This window comes from Pristiophorus japonicus, unplaced genomic scaffold (assembly GCF_044704955.1).
Source record: "Pristiophorus japonicus isolate sPriJap1 unplaced genomic scaffold, sPriJap1.hap1 HAP1_SCAFFOLD_1114, whole genome shotgun sequence".
Classification (NCBI taxonomy): domain Eukaryota; kingdom Metazoa; phylum Chordata; class Chondrichthyes; family Pristiophoridae; genus Pristiophorus; species Pristiophorus japonicus.
The window spans coordinates 68,773-85,963 of record NW_027250771.1 but is presented as its reverse complement, the minus strand read 5'-3'; the positions used below and the strand labels follow the sequence as shown (position 1 = coordinate 85,963).

Sequence of the window (17,191 nt, the reverse complement as noted above, 5' to 3'; positions counted from 1 at the left end):
ATTTGAGATTGTGGCGAGCAGTAAATCTGATTGGTCTCTTTAAACATCCAATCAGAGAATTACAGAACAATAGAAATTGACAACGCAGTGAGTGAACCAATCACAATTGTTGCCTTCACCCATCCCTCATTAGCATAGGGCTGTGGGCGGAGTGTGGGGCTGCCTATATAATGCGAGCTCCGAGCTAAGTTTACGTCATGTCTGGGTTGGATTGAACAAGACGATGCCTGAAGAGAAGAAATCAGTTACTGCCAAGAAAGGCGCCAAGAAAGTGATCAAGAAAACACCACCAAAGGGCGGTAAGAAGCGCAGGAAGTCGAGGAAGGAGAGTTACTCCATCTACATCTACAAAGTGATGAAGCAGGTTCACCCCGACACCGGCATCTCCTCCAAGGCCATGGGCATCATGAACTCTTTTGTGAACGATATTTTCGAGCGCATCGCAGGTGAGGCTTCCCGCCTGGCCCATTACAACAAGCGCCGCACCATCAGTTCCCGGGAGATCCAGACCGCCGTGCGTCTGCTGCTACCCGGGGAGCTGGCCAAGCACGCCGTATCGGAAGGGACAAAGGCGGTCACCAAGTACACCAGCTCCAAGTAAAACTCCACGTTGTCCTGACACAACAACCCCTAAACACAACGGCTCTTTTAAGAGCCACCCACAACGTCTCTGAAAGAGCTGCACAAACACTTCACCCTTTAAACTCAATTTACTGTAGTTATTTCCTGAGCAAGTGTGTTTGACAGCATTTAAAATTCCAGCTGTAGATTTAGATTTGAATTCTCAGATAAGCGGTTTTACTGTCCGGTTCAACCTTAGCTTCTCTGATGCATTTTCCTCCCAGTAAACTGCACACACTGTCCCTGGTTGCCTGCCAATGAATTATGATCTTGTTTTAGGAGGTGAAACTCAGACTTTAGTCACCTCATTCTCTCTCAAGCCCTTTACAATATAAAAAAAATTCTAGTTCGGGTCAACCCGCTTATTAATCCGAGATTCCGAGTGCAACAGCCCAGACTGGGAGTTCTTACAGAGACCAGAACAGGGACAGTTGGAACCCTCTGTCCCTCTTTTCACAGAAGAACTCCCAGTTCTGGTCTCACTCCCGCCTGTGCGGAGGATCGATCCATGATCTGTGATTCCCAAATTGTACAAAGATTGAGCTGGAATGTGTCCCGTTACAGAACGTTTGAAACTGAACCCGAATTTAAACCTGATTGTAACATCCTGGAATTTGGAAGGCAATAAAGAATACGGCAAAAGGAAATAAAAAGTGTTTGGAAATCTTTGGCTAATGTTGAATTTATTAACATAATCCGCATTGTAAAAATTATTGGCGGGGTTTTTGAAATTGAAGATTCGTTGGCAGTCGAACAGTAATTTTCGCCCTGTTTACATTGGCGGGCTAAACAGACGGTGATTGGTCAGCGGAAAAGACCAATGAAATCCACTTCAGAGCGACCAATCACAAGTTCGCTCCCTGCATCCCTCCAGAATGTATAAGAAGGGCAGATGTGGGAGGAGTTTCTCATTCTTTGTCTGAACTTGTGAATCGTGGAAATGTCTGGAAGAGGAAAAACTAGCGGCAAAGCTCGCGCCAAGGCCAAGTCTCGTTCCTCCCGAGCCGGACTGCAGTTCCCTGTGGGCCGTGTTCACAGGCTCCTGCGAAAGGGGAACTACGCTGAGCGTGTGGGTGCCGGAGCCCCGGTCTACATGGCTGCTGTGCTCGAGTATCTGACCGCTGAAATCCTGGAGCTGGCCGGCAACGCGGCCCGCGACAACAAGAAGACCCGCATCATCCCCAGACACCTGCAGCTGGCCATCCGCAACGACGAGGAGCTCAACAAGCTGCTGGGAAAGGTGACCATAGCTCAGGGCGGGGTGCTGCCGAATATCCAGGCTGTGCTGCTGCCCAAGAAAACCACCACTTCGTCCAAGGCCAAGTAAAGCGGACAAGATTTAATCTAATAACCCAAAGGCTCTTTTCAGAGCCACCCACAGTATCTGTGAAAGGGCTGCTTACTGTCTTAATGGAGTCAGAGCCCTTTAATTCATGTACCTATAGATGGGCCTGTTTTAGACCTGGAAACATAGAAAATAGGTGCAGGAGTAGGCCATTCGGCCCTTCGAGCCTGCACCACCATTCAATAAGATCATGGCTGATTATTCCCTCAGTGCCCCTTTCCTGCTTTCTCTCCATATCCCTTTAGCCATAAGGGCCACATCTAACTCCCTCTTGAATATATGTAACGAACTGGCATCAACAACTCTGCGGTAGGGAATTCCACAGGTTAACAACTCTGAGTGAATAAGTTTCTCCTCATCTCAGTCCTAAATGGCTTTCCCCTTATCCGTACGCGGGAGTTTTCAGTTCCCGGTCTCTGCATTACGGTTCTCTGCTCAAACATACACTTCCCGTTAACAGCGAATAATTGAACTACAGTTGTCACTCAACAATTGTATAAATACTGCCACCGGTTCTTTAAATATTCTTTAATCTGTCTGAAAACGGGAGAGTCGGCAATGATGAATTAATGTAGTAATAAAAGGGCCTAGTTTAATTCTGGTCTGGTTTGAGATAGTTTGAATGCTGATTTTGTTCTCGGGAGCTCTGGCCGTTCCCGGGCTCTGTATTTCTCTGCTAAGCCGGTCAGTTTAGACCGCACTGGAGCAGCGAGCGATGCACACATACAGGACCCGAGTCCATTGCAGTGCTTCCCAGATCTACCTGCCCCCATTCTCCGGCAACACCGAATGGGGAAATCTGTGCTCTGCCCCGGGGAACTCGAGGTCAGAGCGACGCAAAGCCGATGTCAGTTTCTGAAAATATTAAAAGACTCACCAGTTAATCGTCAATAATTCCCATGTGAACGGAGTTGGTATATGAACACACGATCAGTAATCAGTCCCACACCCTCTGCCCGTCCCTACAATGGGTTAATGAACAACACGAAGCTCTGGTTACAGGAGATCGCAGCTCTTTCCTTTGCTGATTTGGTGGCTCTGAAAAGAGCCGTTGTTGCACTTGGTGCTGAAGCTTGGAGCCGGGGCAGGGGGAGTCTAGGCGCGCTCCCCGCGGATGCGGCGGGCCAGCTGGATGTCTTTGGGCATGATGGTGACTCGCTTGGCGTGGATGGCGCACAGGTTGGTGTCCTCAAAGAGCCCCACCAGGTAAGCCTCGCTGGCTTCCTGCAGGGCCATGACGGCCGAGCTCTGGAAGCGCAGGTCGGTCTTGAAGTCCTGAGCGATCTCCCGCACCAGGCGCTGGAAGGGCAGTTTGCGGATCAGCAGCTCGGTGGATTTCTGGTAGCGGCGGATCTCCCTCAAAGCCACGGTGCCGGGTCGGTAGCGATGAGGCTTCTTCACTCCGCCCGTGGCCGGAGCGCTCTTCCGGGCCGCTTTGGTCGCCAGCTGTTTGCGAGGAGCTTTCCCTCCGGTGGATTTGCGCGCTGTCTGCTTGGTCCTGGCCATTTTCTGAACGGATCTCAACACAATCTGGGACACACGGATTGTTAATGCGGGGACTCCTCTTTGCTTCCATTTAAAGTGTGTGAGGGTCCGCACGGAGCTGTGATTGGCTGCAACCCGACCGCCAATCAAGTTTGAACCAAGCACCGAGAGTGAAAATGAAGGGCGAGGAATACTGGGCCCTAATTGGCTGAACTGAAACTGACATTTGGTCAATTTCAAAAAGCCCGCCAATTTCAGAATATCAACCAACAGAGATTAAATAAAATCTAATTTCCCGCCAGCAATTTAAGAATCCCGCTCTTTATAACGGCGATTGTGCCCCATTATAAGTCACCAATCCCATTCTGTCACATTCCGGTTTGAATTATGTTCCATTCCCTGATCCGTCTGTACCGGGCGGGAATAAATCCCCGGTCACTGCTTCCTGTAAACATAAAGTCCCGCATCGATCCCGCCAGTGCCGTCCCACTTAACCGATTCTCACACAGAAACCTCATATGACAGGAATTATCTGTGAGGGGAGACTGTAATGTGTAAAGAGGACTGTGTATCCTGCCCGGTAATTGTGACTGTCAGCCGGAGTTTCTGATCTCTCATATTTACAATAGTTGTAAAATATTTAATAATTCCCATATTCCTAGAGACTACACTCCAAAAGTACTTCATTGGTCTTGTTCATTGGATGTGGTCCTTGCGGCTGAGGGGGGGGGGCGGGGGTTGGGGAGTGTGGTGGGTGCGTGGGGAGGAGGTGATCAGCTGTGATCTTGTTGAATGGCGGTGCAGGCTGGAAGGGCCGAATGGCCTACTCCTGCACCTATTTTCTATTTTTCTGTGTCTTGAGACGTTCGGTGGTCGTGAAAGGCGCAATATAAATCCAAACCTTTCTTTCCATTAATTAAACAGCCGAAACCATTTCCCAACCAAACTGTCCGCGCTCCGATCCCATGGTCGCTGCTCTCTCTGTGAACCGATGGGTGGCTCTTAGAAGAGCCTTTGTGTTGTGTTTGGGGGAAAAGGGTCGAGTTATTCAGCCGCCGAATCCATAGAGAGTGCGGCCCTGCCGTTTCAGAGCGTACACCACATCCATGGCAGTGACCGTCTTGCGTTTGGCGTGCTCAGTGTAGGTGACTGCATCCCGGATCACATTCTCCAGAAAAACCTTCAGCACCCCGCGGGTCTCCTCGTAGATCAGGCCCGAGATCCGTTTGACACCGCCACGGCGAGCCAGGCGGCGGATGGCTGGTTTGGTGATGCCCTGGATGTTATCACGGAGCACTTTACGGTGCCGCTTGGCTCCGCCTTTACCCAGTCCTTTGCCTCCTTTCCCGCGACCAGACATGATAATGACTCTTCACTTAAACTGCCGCTGAATGAGAAGTGAACTGCTGCCGGCTCCTATTTATAGAGCCGGAGCCGACCTGACTGAGAAAGCGCAGTGTGAGAGAGGCGGGAAGGGGAGGAGACAGAGTCAAGATTGACAGACAGAGCAGAGAGCGGCCTCTGATCTTCCAGCTCCGCTCCAGCTTTCTGCAGCCGCTAATTTCAAACCGTTTTCCGACAATAGAACCGAAACAGACTCGGAATTTATATTCAAAGCTTCCAGGAACCTGAAGCTTTTAAATAAAGTCCCGCTACAATTAACAATCGCGAATATTCCCGCCTATATACAGCCCCTTCCCTGTCAATCTCAGACCTTGTTCCATCTCCCCACACTTCCTCTCACAGACGGGTTCAGCAGTTTTCAAACACCTTATTCCAGCTGATTTGGAGAATGTGGTGTTTGGGGTTTGAGTTGTGAGGCGGGGTACCTCCGCCAGTGTCACCGTCTCACAGCCTCTCCCCCTGAATCTGTGAAATGACAATGACCAGGAACTGAGACTGGAGCTGAACACATCCCCAGTTACAGTGAGGCCCGGGCCGGACATCCCATTCTCTGTGTGTTTTATTGCAGACACTGGGGGAGGGGTGGGTGCAGCCAATGTCAGCGAGTCACCAGGGATCCTGGCTTCATGTTCAATGATTTCTGTCTGAAATCTGAGCCCGGCCCCGGGACAGGGATCATTTGATTCGGGGATCAACTCTTTTCTGAGAGGCGTGGGTGGCTCTGAGAAGAGCCTTTGGGTTCAGATGTTTACAAGTTGCACTTTTTATTTACTTTTTGAGCGCTGGTTTCTTGGGTTTTGTTGATTTGGCCTTGGCCCTCGGTTTTCCCACCTTTTTGGCCGCCTTCACCTTTGCGCCCGAGGCCTTCTTGGGGCTCTTGGGCTTCGCCGCTGCCGCCTTCTTCCCAGCCGCCGCTTTCGCTGTCTTTTATACTGTTAGCGCCTTCTTGGTGCTCGTTTTCTTGGCCGGAGATTTCTTGGCTGCTGGTTTCTTGGCCGGAGATTTCTTGGCTGCTGGTTTCTTGGCCGGAGATTTCTTGGCTGCTGGTTTCTTGGCTGGAGATTTCTTGGCTGGAGAGTTCTTGGTTGCTGGTTTCTTCACCTTCCTTCCCACTTTCCCCTGGTTTTCCTTCTTAGCGACTTTGAAGGAGCCCGAGGCGCCCGTGCCCTTGGTCTGCACCAGGAAGCCATTTGTCACATTCCTCTTGATACTGAACCTGATCTGGGACCCGCGCTTCTCCACATCCACGCCTTTGGCCGCCAGAGCCTTCTTTATCGCGGCCAGAGACATCCCCTTGCGATCGCTGCCATCGGTCACAACCTTGAGGATCTGTTCGCCCAACGTGGGGCCGGCTGGCTTGGAGCGGGGAGCTGCCTTCTTCTTCTTGCGGGGGGCCTTGGCTTGAGCGGCGGCGGCAGAAGGAGCTGTTTCGGCGGCTGAAGTGTCAGTCATGTCGGCGACTCTGTGGAAAATCTCTCTGACAGTCAGAGCTCGGTCAGAAATGAAACGGGAGGCGGCGGCACAGAGCAACTTAAAGGCAGCGAGCGGACGGGGCGAGACATCCTGCTGTCAGCTCCCCGCCCCTCCAGCCTCTCTGTGTTTCTCTCTCCTCATTAACTGTCCGATTCCAATTCAACCCGGGCCCTCCAGATTCCCAGACTGGCCTCTTTCTGTCCCGAAGACCGGGATGTTTGTTGTCGAGAAAGCTTCCTCCGAATTGAAGGCAGCATTGCTGCACTGATCGCGCTCTCTCACCCGATCGCGGACATTTTCTCTGTTTTTCGATTGAAATTTGAAATCACATCAAACTTGACGTTTAATTCCCACTTTAGACCTGAGCAGGGCAGCAGGGCGATCCTGTGACAGGAAAATCTTTGAATTTTACACAAGCGGGACTCTGGAATCCGGCGATGACACAAACAAAGTGACATTCGTCTCACCGGCCCGCCCCTTTAACACACTCTCGCTCACACAATGTTCACATCTGCACATTCACAGCACAAACTGTCCCAGATTTACAGCTCCCAGCACAGGGTTACCTCTCCGCTCGGCCTGTGCTGCCGATTCTCGGGGTTAGTTGTAGTTTCCTAGCTCAGTAAGTGTTAAACACTCTGAGGCCGGCGTTCCTCAGAGTGTCTGTTCCCCAGATTCAGGGGCAGGAGCCAATCACAGCAGAGGCTGGCTTAACCCATATATGCTGTTAAGTTATTACATTGTTCGCACGCAGAAATATGTTTGATTAACGTGAAAATAGAAATTATGAGTTCACCGCCCCTCCACCCTCTCTTTGTCTCTCTCTCTCTCTCTCTCCTCCGAAAATGAGGGACATATAACAGTAACTGGTATCCTATCCATCCCATACTCACCACCCAGAGATGGCTATCAGAGGGAGCGACAGAGAGACAGACACAGAATCAGTCTTAAACTCCCTAACTGTGTCTCAATATTACTCTCAATAATAGTATCACACATTCATGTATAGCACCACCGAAAGAGAGAGAAAGAGACAGACACATTATCAGTCTTACACTTGGTATCAGTGTTTCCATATTACGCTCAGTAACAGTGCCACACCGTCATGTATAGCACCAGAGAGAGAAACAGAAACAGTATCATAGAAACATAGAAAATAGGTGCAGGAGTAGGCCATTCGGCCCTTCAAGCCTGCACCACCATTCAATATGATCATGGCTGATCATGCAACTTCAGTACCCCATTCCTGCTTTCTCTCCATACCCCTTGATCCCTTTCACCGTAAGGGCCATATCTAACTCCCTTTTGAATATATCTAACGAACTGGCCTCAACAACTTTCTGTGGTAGAAAATTCCACAGGCTCACAATTCTCTGAGTGAAGAAGTTTCTTCTCATCTCGGTCCTAAATGGCTTACCCCTTATTCTTAAACCGTGACCCCCGGTTCTGGACATCCCCACCATCGGGAACATTCTTCCTGCATCTAACCTGTGCAATCCCGTCAGAATGTTATATGTTTCTATGAGATCCCCTCTCATTCTTCTAAATTCCAGTGAATATAAACCTAGTCTATCCAGTCTTTCTTCATATGACAGTCCTGCCATCCTGGAATCAATCTGGTGAACCTTCGCTGCACTCCCTCAATAGCAAGAATGTCCTTCCTCAGATTAGGAGACCAAAACTGTACACAATATTCAAGGTGTGACCTCACCAAGGCCCTGTACAACTGCAGTAAGACCTCCCTGCTCCTATAGTGTTGTACTCACAAGTGTTTCCACATCACGCGAAATAACAGTATCCCCCCTTCACAGACAGTACAAGAGAAAAGGATTGTAACAGAGTCAGAGATGGGGGAGAGTGCTAAGTGAGAGATCGGAGAGATCGAGGCAGGACGGTAAGACACAGAAAGACTTACACAGTATCTGTCCCAATTGACCTGTGAGGTCCGGTTTTATCCTGAAAGTTCCCATTGGGGAGACAGAAGATACAGTCCCCTCTCTCACTGATATTGTACCACATACAGACACATTATTAATCCCACACTGCGAGACAGTGTCAGAGAGTGAGAGAAACAAGGTCCCACATTTAACCCTCGCTTGCCTGTTGTACTCCCTGTAATCTTGCAGCTCAGGGCCGTTCGGTATTACTCTCAGTGACCGAGTGTTTCACTCTGATTCAACTAAACTGGGACAGTTTCTGTCAGATATTAACTCCTGCACAGTCCCAGCAAACACTCCTACACCCCGTCCCTCCGATGTTTCGACAGGATTGTTTTGTGAAGACGGGCTCACGAAGAGAAAAACACCCTGCACGGAATGATCCCAAATTGAGCATCTCAAAGGGGCAAGGTTCCCAGCTTTAAACATTCTCTGTCCTTGCCCCCCCAGGCCCAGTTCCTTTGCTCAGATTCTGATAAAAGTAAATTTGGAAAAGTTCACTTTGATTTTTAAAGGCTGAATTATTGCAGCGAGCTGCGCGTGCGCGGATAAGCCCCGCCCCTTGGGTCGATTGCCAGTGAGCAGAAGAGCGCATACGCCCTCCCCTCCCCCAGCCTTGCCTGTGAGCGCCATTCACTCAGTGAGCGGAAGAAGGTGGTTTAAACTACCGGGAATTGAGTCACCGCGGCCCCGGGGTAAGGCAGCGAGCTGCAGCCTCCTTACAGCAGCACATCGCTTTAGGAGCGTGTCCGCAGATGGGCTCAGAGATCGGCACTGAGTCCGGGGGAAGTTCAGGGGGAGTCGGAGTCTGTGTGTAACAGGCGGAGTGGAGCAAGAACTGGTCTCAGTGCGTGGAGTGAGTGGGGGAAGGGAGAGGCCATTCTCGGGCTGTGTGTGAACAGTGTGTGTCCCGGGTAAGGGAGACAGAATGGGAAGGATCTGCTGTTGACAATCATTGCTGCTTTCTCCCTGCAAATCAGTAGTGAACGTTCCTGCTTTAGTTCCAGTCTCATCGTGTTTGTTGTCATTGGACAGCGAGCAGTGGAAGCAGAGCCGGACACTGAGGATTTATACAAGGAGCATCTATTGCAGGCACCGGGTGAGAAATGTGAAGGACATGTTTTAAACAGTGGCTCTTTGTTTTTGGTTGAACGGTTAGTGCCCTGGGAGAGGGGAGTAGCAATCTGAGCTTTGTAAAAGTCCGTGCCCCATCGGGTAGTCCCATTCCTGAAGCAGGGCAGGGGTTGGGTTGTATCTGGATGTCAGTAACTTGCTGTAAATCTGCCCAACACACTTGGTGTGCAGAAGCTCAGTGCTGCAGAGGAGTCAGACACTGACACTGTTTGTATCGCTGGCTTCCCTTTGTGAATGTTCATAATGAATATTAATTGAACGATTACATTCATCACTTTAGTCTTTTCTACCTCTCCTGTTCTTGAATGATCAGAGATACCTTATCCTCCTGCAGGCAAGGAATTGAAGGAACTGGAACAAATGTGAAGTTTCCTCCACCTGAGACATAAGGAACAGTGCAACCAGCTCCTTCTCACACACAGTAGGTTCGGTACCGATCACAGTGTGCGGGTACATAGACAGTTATCCAAATTAAACATGTTTGTGGTGCTGAATGGCCTCCTCCTATTCCTGTGTAACAGGCCCGAGGGGGCTGATGGCCACCTCCTGTTCCTAAATTAACAGACTGGAGATACTGAGTGGCCTTCTCCTGTTCCTAATGTAATAAACACGAGGGGCTTAATGGCTTCCTCCTGTTAATATGTAACAAGCTCTCGGGGCAGAATGACCTTCCCCTGTACCTGTGTATCAGGTTAGAATAGGTTGAATAGCCTCCTTTAGTTCTTATGAATAGCCACTTCTATTCCTGTGTAACAGGTTCCAGGGGCTGAATAGCCTCCTCCAGTCCCGATGGAACAAGCTCGAGGGGCTGAATGCCTTCCTCCTGTTCCCATGAAACAATCCCATGGGGATGATTGCCCTTGTCCTATTCCTAATGTAACAGACCCGAGGGGCAGAATTGTGTTGTCCTATTGCTTTTTAACTCCAGTTGCTGAATGGCCTTCTCCAGTTCCTAATGTAATCGGCTCAAGGAGCTGAATGGCCTTCTCCAGTTCCTAATATAATAGGCTCGAGGAGCTGAATGGCCTCCTCCAGTTCCTAATGTAATAGGCTCGAGGAGCTGAAAAGCCCTCTCCAGTTCCTAATGTAATAGGCTCGAGGAGCTGAATGGCTTCCTCCAGTTCCTAATGTAATAGGCTCGAGGAACTGAAAAGCCCTCTCCAGTTCCTAATGTAATAGGCTCGAGGAGCTGAATGGCCTCCTCCTCTTCCTATATAACATTCTCGACGGGTTGAACGGCCTTCTCCTGCTCCCATGTCACAGGGTCAAAGGGCTGAATGGCCTGCTCATGATCCTAATTAAACATGCTTGGGGGCTGAATGTCTTCCCCCTGTTCCTATACCACATGCTCGAGCGGCTGAATGTCCTCCCCCAGTTCCCATATAACATGCAGGAGGGGCTGAATGGCCTCCTCCAATTCCTCTAACAGGCTCGAGGGGATGAATGGTCACCTCCTGTTCCTGGTTAACAGTTCCGAGGGGTGGAATTGGCCTACTCCTGTTCCTATGTAACAGACCCGAGGGACTGAGTGGTCTTCTCCTGTTCCTAATGTAAGAAGCTCGAGGGGATGAAAAACGTCCTGCTGTTCCCATGTCACAGAATCAAAGGCTGAGTGGTCTGCTCATGTTTCTAATGTTAGAGAGGCTGAATGGCCTCCACTTCTTCCCACATAACAGAATGGAAGGGCTGAATGGCATTCTCCTGATCCAATGAAACAGGCTCGAGGGGAAGAATAGCCTCATCCTGTTCCTGTCTAACAACATTCGGTGCTGAACAGCCACCTTCTGTTCCTGTGTAATAAGTTAGATGGGATGAGTGGCCTCCTCCAATTGCATTATAACATGTGCAACTGGCTTATTGGCCTCTTCCAGTTCCTATAACATTCTCGGTGGGCTGAATGGCCTCCTCCTGTTCCTATGTAACAGGTTCGAGGGACTGAATGGCCTCCCCCTGTTCCTTATGTAACACGTCGAGGGACTGAATGGCCTCCTCCAATTCCAATTTAACAGACTCTAGGAACTGCATGGCCTCCTCCTGTTCCACTGTAACAGGCTCGAGGGACTGAATAGCCTCCCCCTGTTCCTTATGTAACAGACTTGTGGGACTGAATGGCCTCCTCCTGTTCCTTATGTATCAGGCTCGAGGGCCTGAATGACCTCCTCCTGTACCTTATGTAACAGGCTCGAGGGACTGAATGGCCTCCCCCTGTTCCTTATGTAACAGGCTCGAGGGACTGAATGGCCTCCTGGATCCATGTGCTGTAAGGCCTCCGCAAGTTCCAAGATCCAGGGACCGTTCTTCCCTGCTGTTTTGGAAATAGCATCGGGCAGTAAACAGGAGCTCAATGCTTCTTGCCCGCCAGCTCTCTGATTGGGCTCCTCGCACTGATTATGTTTTCTCATCTCGCTCAAACGTCACAAAATGTTGCTTTCTTTTCCATCACCTCTAGAGTTATTAGCCAAGTTTGCATCGAGCACATCGTGATCTCACCAGTAACAGCACTTTCCTGACGGTTATCCACGAGGCTGCTTCTGACATTTTCTTCTGCGTAAATGTTAACCACCGTAAGTAACTGAAAAATTTCATTTCTACAACAACAACAAACATTTGCATTTATGACAGATACAGCATGAATCTCACACTCACTCACTGTACCCCTGACTGTCAGATACAGAGTGAATCCCACACTCACTCACTGTACCACTGACGCATAATAGCTCGTCTCTACTCGAAATATTTCTGAATCGCATTCATCCAATATAATGAGGGAAAAAAATTCACAGATATAGGATAAAACACACTAACATACCAGAAGCTGACAGATACAGAATAAATCCCACTCAGATACTAGAAAATGACAGGTTCAGAATAAAACCCACACTCACATACCGGAAACTGACAGGTACAGAGGAAACACACGCTCACTTACCCCAGAATGAGAGATACAGAATAAAACCCACACTCTCATACCAGAAACTAACAGGTACAGAGGAAACACACACTCACTTACCCCAGAATGAGAGATACAAAATGAATCCCACATTCACATTGCACAAACTGACATATAAAGATAAAAATCCACATTTGAATACCAGAAACTGACACCCTACACATCTACCACAAACTGACAGGTGCAGAAAAAAAACACAATCACATACCAGAAACTGGAGGTACATATTAATTCCTACACTCACACAGCAGTAACTGACCAGAACAGAATAAAATCCACATTCACAAAGCAAAAACTGACAGGTACAGAATATAATCAACACCCAGATTCCAGAAACTGTCAGGTACAGAATGCAATCCACACTTGGATACCAGAAAGTGACCGGTACAGATTAAAACCACAGTCACATATCAGAAACTGACAGGTACCGATTCAACCCCATACTCCCATACCGGAATCTGATAGGTACAGAATAAAATCCATATTCCAATCCGAAAAACTGACAGATACTGGTCAATATCCACACTTACCTTCCAGAAGCTGATGATATAGGTTAAAGTACACACTCAGATACCAGAAACTGACAGGTACAGAATAAAACCCACACTCACATACCAGAAACTGACAGGTACAGAATAAAACCCATACTCGCATATCAAAACTTGACGGGTACACAATAAATCCCAACTCACACATAGCAGAGATTGACAGGTACAGAATAAATCTCTCACTCACTTCACAAAAACTGACAGGTACAGAATAAAACACACACTCTGATACCAGAAACAGAGGTACCGATCACTCATTTCAAGGGGATACTTCACTAGGAGATTGTTTATTAATCCTATCTCATTACACAGGACCAGATCTAAGATAGCCAGCACTTCAGAGAGGGAGAGGAAACCAGTGATTGTAGAATTAAACCCAGCCAGAGTCAGCACCATCAGGGGAGGGAAAGGGAAGGGAACAAGTGAGTTTAGAACTCAATTCGGCCAGAGTCAGCACCTTCAGGCGAGGAGAACCAGTGAGTGTAGAATTGAACCCAGCCAGAGTCAGTACCTTCAGTACCTTACGCCTGATTTCCAAGTGTTTTTCTGAGCGTGCAAAAATCTACACTTACTCCATTCTAAGTTAGTTTGGAGTAAGTTTTCGCTGCCTAAACTTGCAAAACGGGCGTAAGTGGCCAGACACACTCTCCTTTGAAAAAAAATCTGTTCTAAAATGAAACTGTTCTAACTCACTAGAACTGGAGCAAACTAAATGACGAGAATTGCAATTTCTAACATACTCCATTCTAAACTAGTTGCTCCAAGAAAATAGGAGCAACTCAGGCCAAAACTTGATCCCACTAAGTGACACTCATGAGGAAAATTCAACAAGAACTTTCACTCATCTATTTTTAGGGATATCTTCCTTATTTTAAAAATAAATTAGAAAATAGTAGTGTTGTTGCAATAGTAATCCTGCTCAGTACAAGAGGAACCGCAGGTTCAAACATTTGGTGTATGTGCTTGCACGGACGTGTCAAGGAACGGAGGGCCTTGGAAGGCATGTTCACAGATCCCTGAAGGTAGCAGGACAGGTAGATAAGGTGGTTAAGAAGGCATACAGAATACTTGCCTTTATTATCCGAGGCGCAGAATACAAGAGCAGCGAGGTTATGCTTGAACTGTATAAAACACTAGTTAGGCCACAGCTAGAGTACTGTGTGCAGTTCTGGTTACCACATTACAGGAAAGATGTCATTGCACTAGAGAGGGTACAGAGGAGATTTAGGAGGATGTTATCAGGACTGGAGAATTTTAGTTATGAGGAAAGATTGGATAGGCTGGGGTTTTTTTTCTTTGTAACAGAGGAGGCTGAGGGGAGACCTAATTGAGGTGTATAAAATTATGAGGGGCCGAGATAGAGTGGATAGGAAGGACCTATTTCCCTTAGCAGAGGGTCAACAACCAGGGGGCGTAGATTTAAAGTGGTAGGATGTTTAGAGGGGAAATCTCTTCACCCAGAGGGTGGTGGGGGTCTGGAAACCACTGCCTGAAAGGATAGTAGAGACAGAAACCCTTGCAGCATTTAAAATGAACTTGGATTATGCATTTGAATTGTTGAGACCTACAAGGCCATGGACCAAGAGCTGAAAAGTGGGATTAGGCTGGATAGCTCTTTGTCGGCTGGCATGGACACGATGGGCTGAATGGCCTCCTTCAATGCTATAAACTTCTGTGATTCTATGATCCTGTACTGACAGTGATGAAGTTTGTAAATTATGAGAAATATAGAAGATTAAGGGGTGATGTAATTGAGGTGTTTAAGATGATGAAAGGAGTTGATGGGGTGGATGGAGAGAAACTATTTCCTCTGGTGAGGGAGTCCACAACAACGGGACACAACCTTAAAATCAGAGCTCGGCCATTCAGGGCTAATGTCAGGAAGCACTTCCTCACACAAATGCTGATTGGCTGTTTCTCTTGTCTGGAGAGTCTGGAACTAGGGGTCATAGTCTCAGGATAACGGATGGCCATTTAGGACTGAGATGTGAAGAAATGTCTTCACTCAAAGCGTTGTGAATCTTTGGAATTCTCTGCCCCAAAGAGCTGTGGATGCTCAGTCATTGAGTATATTCAGGGCCGAGATCGATAGATGTTTGGACACTAAAGGAATTCAGGGATACGGGGATAGTGCGGGAAAGTGGAGTTGACGTAGAAGATCAGCCATGATCTTGTTGAATGGCGCGGCAGGCTCGAGGGGTTGTTTAGCCTACTCCTGTACCTATTTCTTATGCTCTTAAAGCATAGTGGAAATCCGGAACTCTGTTCCCCATAAAACGGAGGCTGGGGGCCAATTGAAAATCCCAAAACTGAGATTGATAAATTCTTCTTAGGCAGGGGTATTAAGGTAATGGAACCAAGGCAGGTAGACGGAGTTAAAATACTGATCAGCCACGATTAATTGAATGGTGGGACAGGCTCAAGGGGCTGAATGGCCTTTTCCTGTTCCTATGTTCCTACTTACAGTGATGACTTTTGTAAACAGCTTTTACAGGGGATTAGAAGGTGAGGATATTCAAACAGGATTAAACCTGGGCCCCTCCTGTGGCTATGACTCACACACTGGGTGTTACCTTTACCCAGTGAGCCATTGGGAGGAGGCTCCAGTGACCCTGTTGGAAAATGCAGGTGAGGACAGTGGAATAGCCTGTCGACACTCACTGTCGAGGATCACACATGGAGATTGGGCACATAGGTCATACATTGGTGAGTGTAGAACTGAATCCAGCCAGAGTCAGTACCTTCAGGGGAGGAGAGGGAGGGGAACCAGTGAGTGTAGAACTGAACCCAGCCAGAGTCAGTACCTTCAGGGGAGGAGAGGGAGGGGAACCAGTGAGTGTAGAACTGAACCCAGTCAGAGTCAGCGTCTTCAGGGGAGGAGAGGAGAGAAGGATAAAATAATAGGAATATGTGCAATGTGCCTTGCTCTCTCCCTGGATCCTAAAACTACTGAACTCACTCTTCCCATCTGAAGTCTACAGGCTCTAAAACTGAAGCTTGGTGTCCCTCCGTCCCGACTCCTTCATTTACACCTCCTTCCCCCCCTTGGTTGTGTTCCACACTCTAGGCCCTGGTCCTTCCCCGGGGATTCTCAGTATGAACAGGGGGGATGCGTGTTGAGACAGGTTGTCCCAGCTCTCCTCCTTTAAAGGGACAAGGAGAGGACCCGCTGGGCTGACTGGCCCTGCTTTATAACATCACTGCAGTGCCTAGCAACCAACCTCCCTGATCCGTGCTCATTATAGTCTGGGTTTAGCATTTGATGGGACAGTGTAGAGTGAGCTTTACTCTGTATCTAACCCGTGCTGTACCTGCCCTGGAGTGTTTGATGGGACAGTGTCGAGGGAGCTTTACTCTGTATCTAACCCGTGCTGTACCTGCCCTGGAGTGTTTGATGGGACAGTGTAGAGAGAGCTTTACTCTGTATCTAACCCGTGTGTACCTGCCCTGGAAGTGTATAAGAAATAGGAGCAGGAGTAGGCCATTTGGACCCTCTAGCCTGCTCCGCCATTCAATAAGATCATGGCTGATCTGATCATGGATTCAGCTCCACTTCTCTGCCCGCTCCTCATAATCCTTTACTCTCTTATCGCTCAAAAATCTGTCCATCTCCGCCTTAAATATATTCAATGACCCAGCCTCCATAGCCCTCTGGGGCAGAGAATTCCACAGATTTACAACCCTCAGAAAATAAATTTCTCCTCGTCTCAGTTTTAAATGGGCGGACCCTTATTCTAAAACTATGTCCCCTAGTTTTAATTTCCCCTATGAGTGGAAATAACCTCTCTGCTTCCACCCTGTCGAGCCCCCTCATTATCTTATAAGTTTCAATAAGATCACCTCTCATTCTTCTGAACTCCAATATGTCTAGGCCCAACCTACTCAACCTATCCTCATAATTCAACCCCCTCATCTCTGGAATCAACCTAGTGAACCTTCTCTGAATATCCTCCAATGCAAGTATATCCTTCCTTAAATACGGAGACCAAAATATATGAAGGTTAAAATTGCCCATGATTATTGCCGTTCCTTTTTTACAAGTCTCCATTATTTCTTGATTTATGCTCCGTCCAATTGTGTAGCTACTATTAGGGGGCCTACAGATTATGCCCACCAGTGACTTTTTCCCTTTATTATTCCTTATCACCACCCAAACTGATTCAACCTCTTGATCCTCTGAGCCAATATCGTTTCTCATTAACGCACTGATCCCATCTTTTATTAACAATGCTACCCCACCTCCTTTTCCTTTCTGTCTGTCCTTCCGAATTGTCAAATACCCCTGAATATTCTG

At 48.2% G+C, this 17,191-nt stretch overlaps 3 protein-coding genes across 4 annotated transcripts in view; 2 read left to right on the top strand and 1 right to left on the bottom strand.

Annotated features, from left to right (window-relative positions):
• Positions 1–223: 223 nt before the first annotated feature.
• On the top strand, positions 224–601 carry LOC139241573 (histone H2B 1.2-like). Its single transcript, XM_070870056.1, has one exon. The coding sequence runs from the start codon at positions 224–226 to the stop codon at positions 599–601; it is 378 nt and encodes a 125-aa protein (XP_070726157.1).
• Positions 602–5,782: 5,181 nt separating this feature from the next.
• Positions 5,783–6,307, bottom strand: LOC139241578 (histone H1-like). Its single transcript, XM_070870059.1, has one exon. The coding sequence runs from the start codon at positions 6,305–6,307 to the stop codon at positions 5,783–5,785; it is 525 nt and encodes a 174-aa protein (XP_070726160.1).
• Positions 6,308–8,891: 2,584 nt separating this feature from the next.
• The window catches only part of LOC139241575 (zinc finger protein 420-like), a 28,153-nt gene continuing 19,853 nt past the window's right edge, over positions 8,892–17,191 (top strand). The window contains exons 1-3 of one of the 2 annotated variants that reach the window (XR_011588935.1): positions 8,892–9,364; positions 9,734–9,820; positions 11,849–11,963. The gene's annotated coding sequence lies outside the window, so the exon portion shown is untranslated. The remainder of the gene's footprint in view (positions 9,365–9,733; positions 9,821–11,848; positions 11,964–17,191) is intronic. The other variant, XM_070870058.1, reaches the window with a different exon arrangement.

Excerpts from the sequence above, each read along its gene's own strand:
- LOC139241573 (XM_070870056.1), top strand. The coding sequence starts at position 224 with ATGCCTGAAGAGAAGAAATCAGTTACTGCCAAGAAAGGCGCCAAGAAA.
- LOC139241578 (XM_070870059.1), bottom strand. The coding sequence starts at position 6,307 with ATGACTGACACTTCAGCCGCCGAAACAGCTCCTTCTGCCGCCGCCGCT.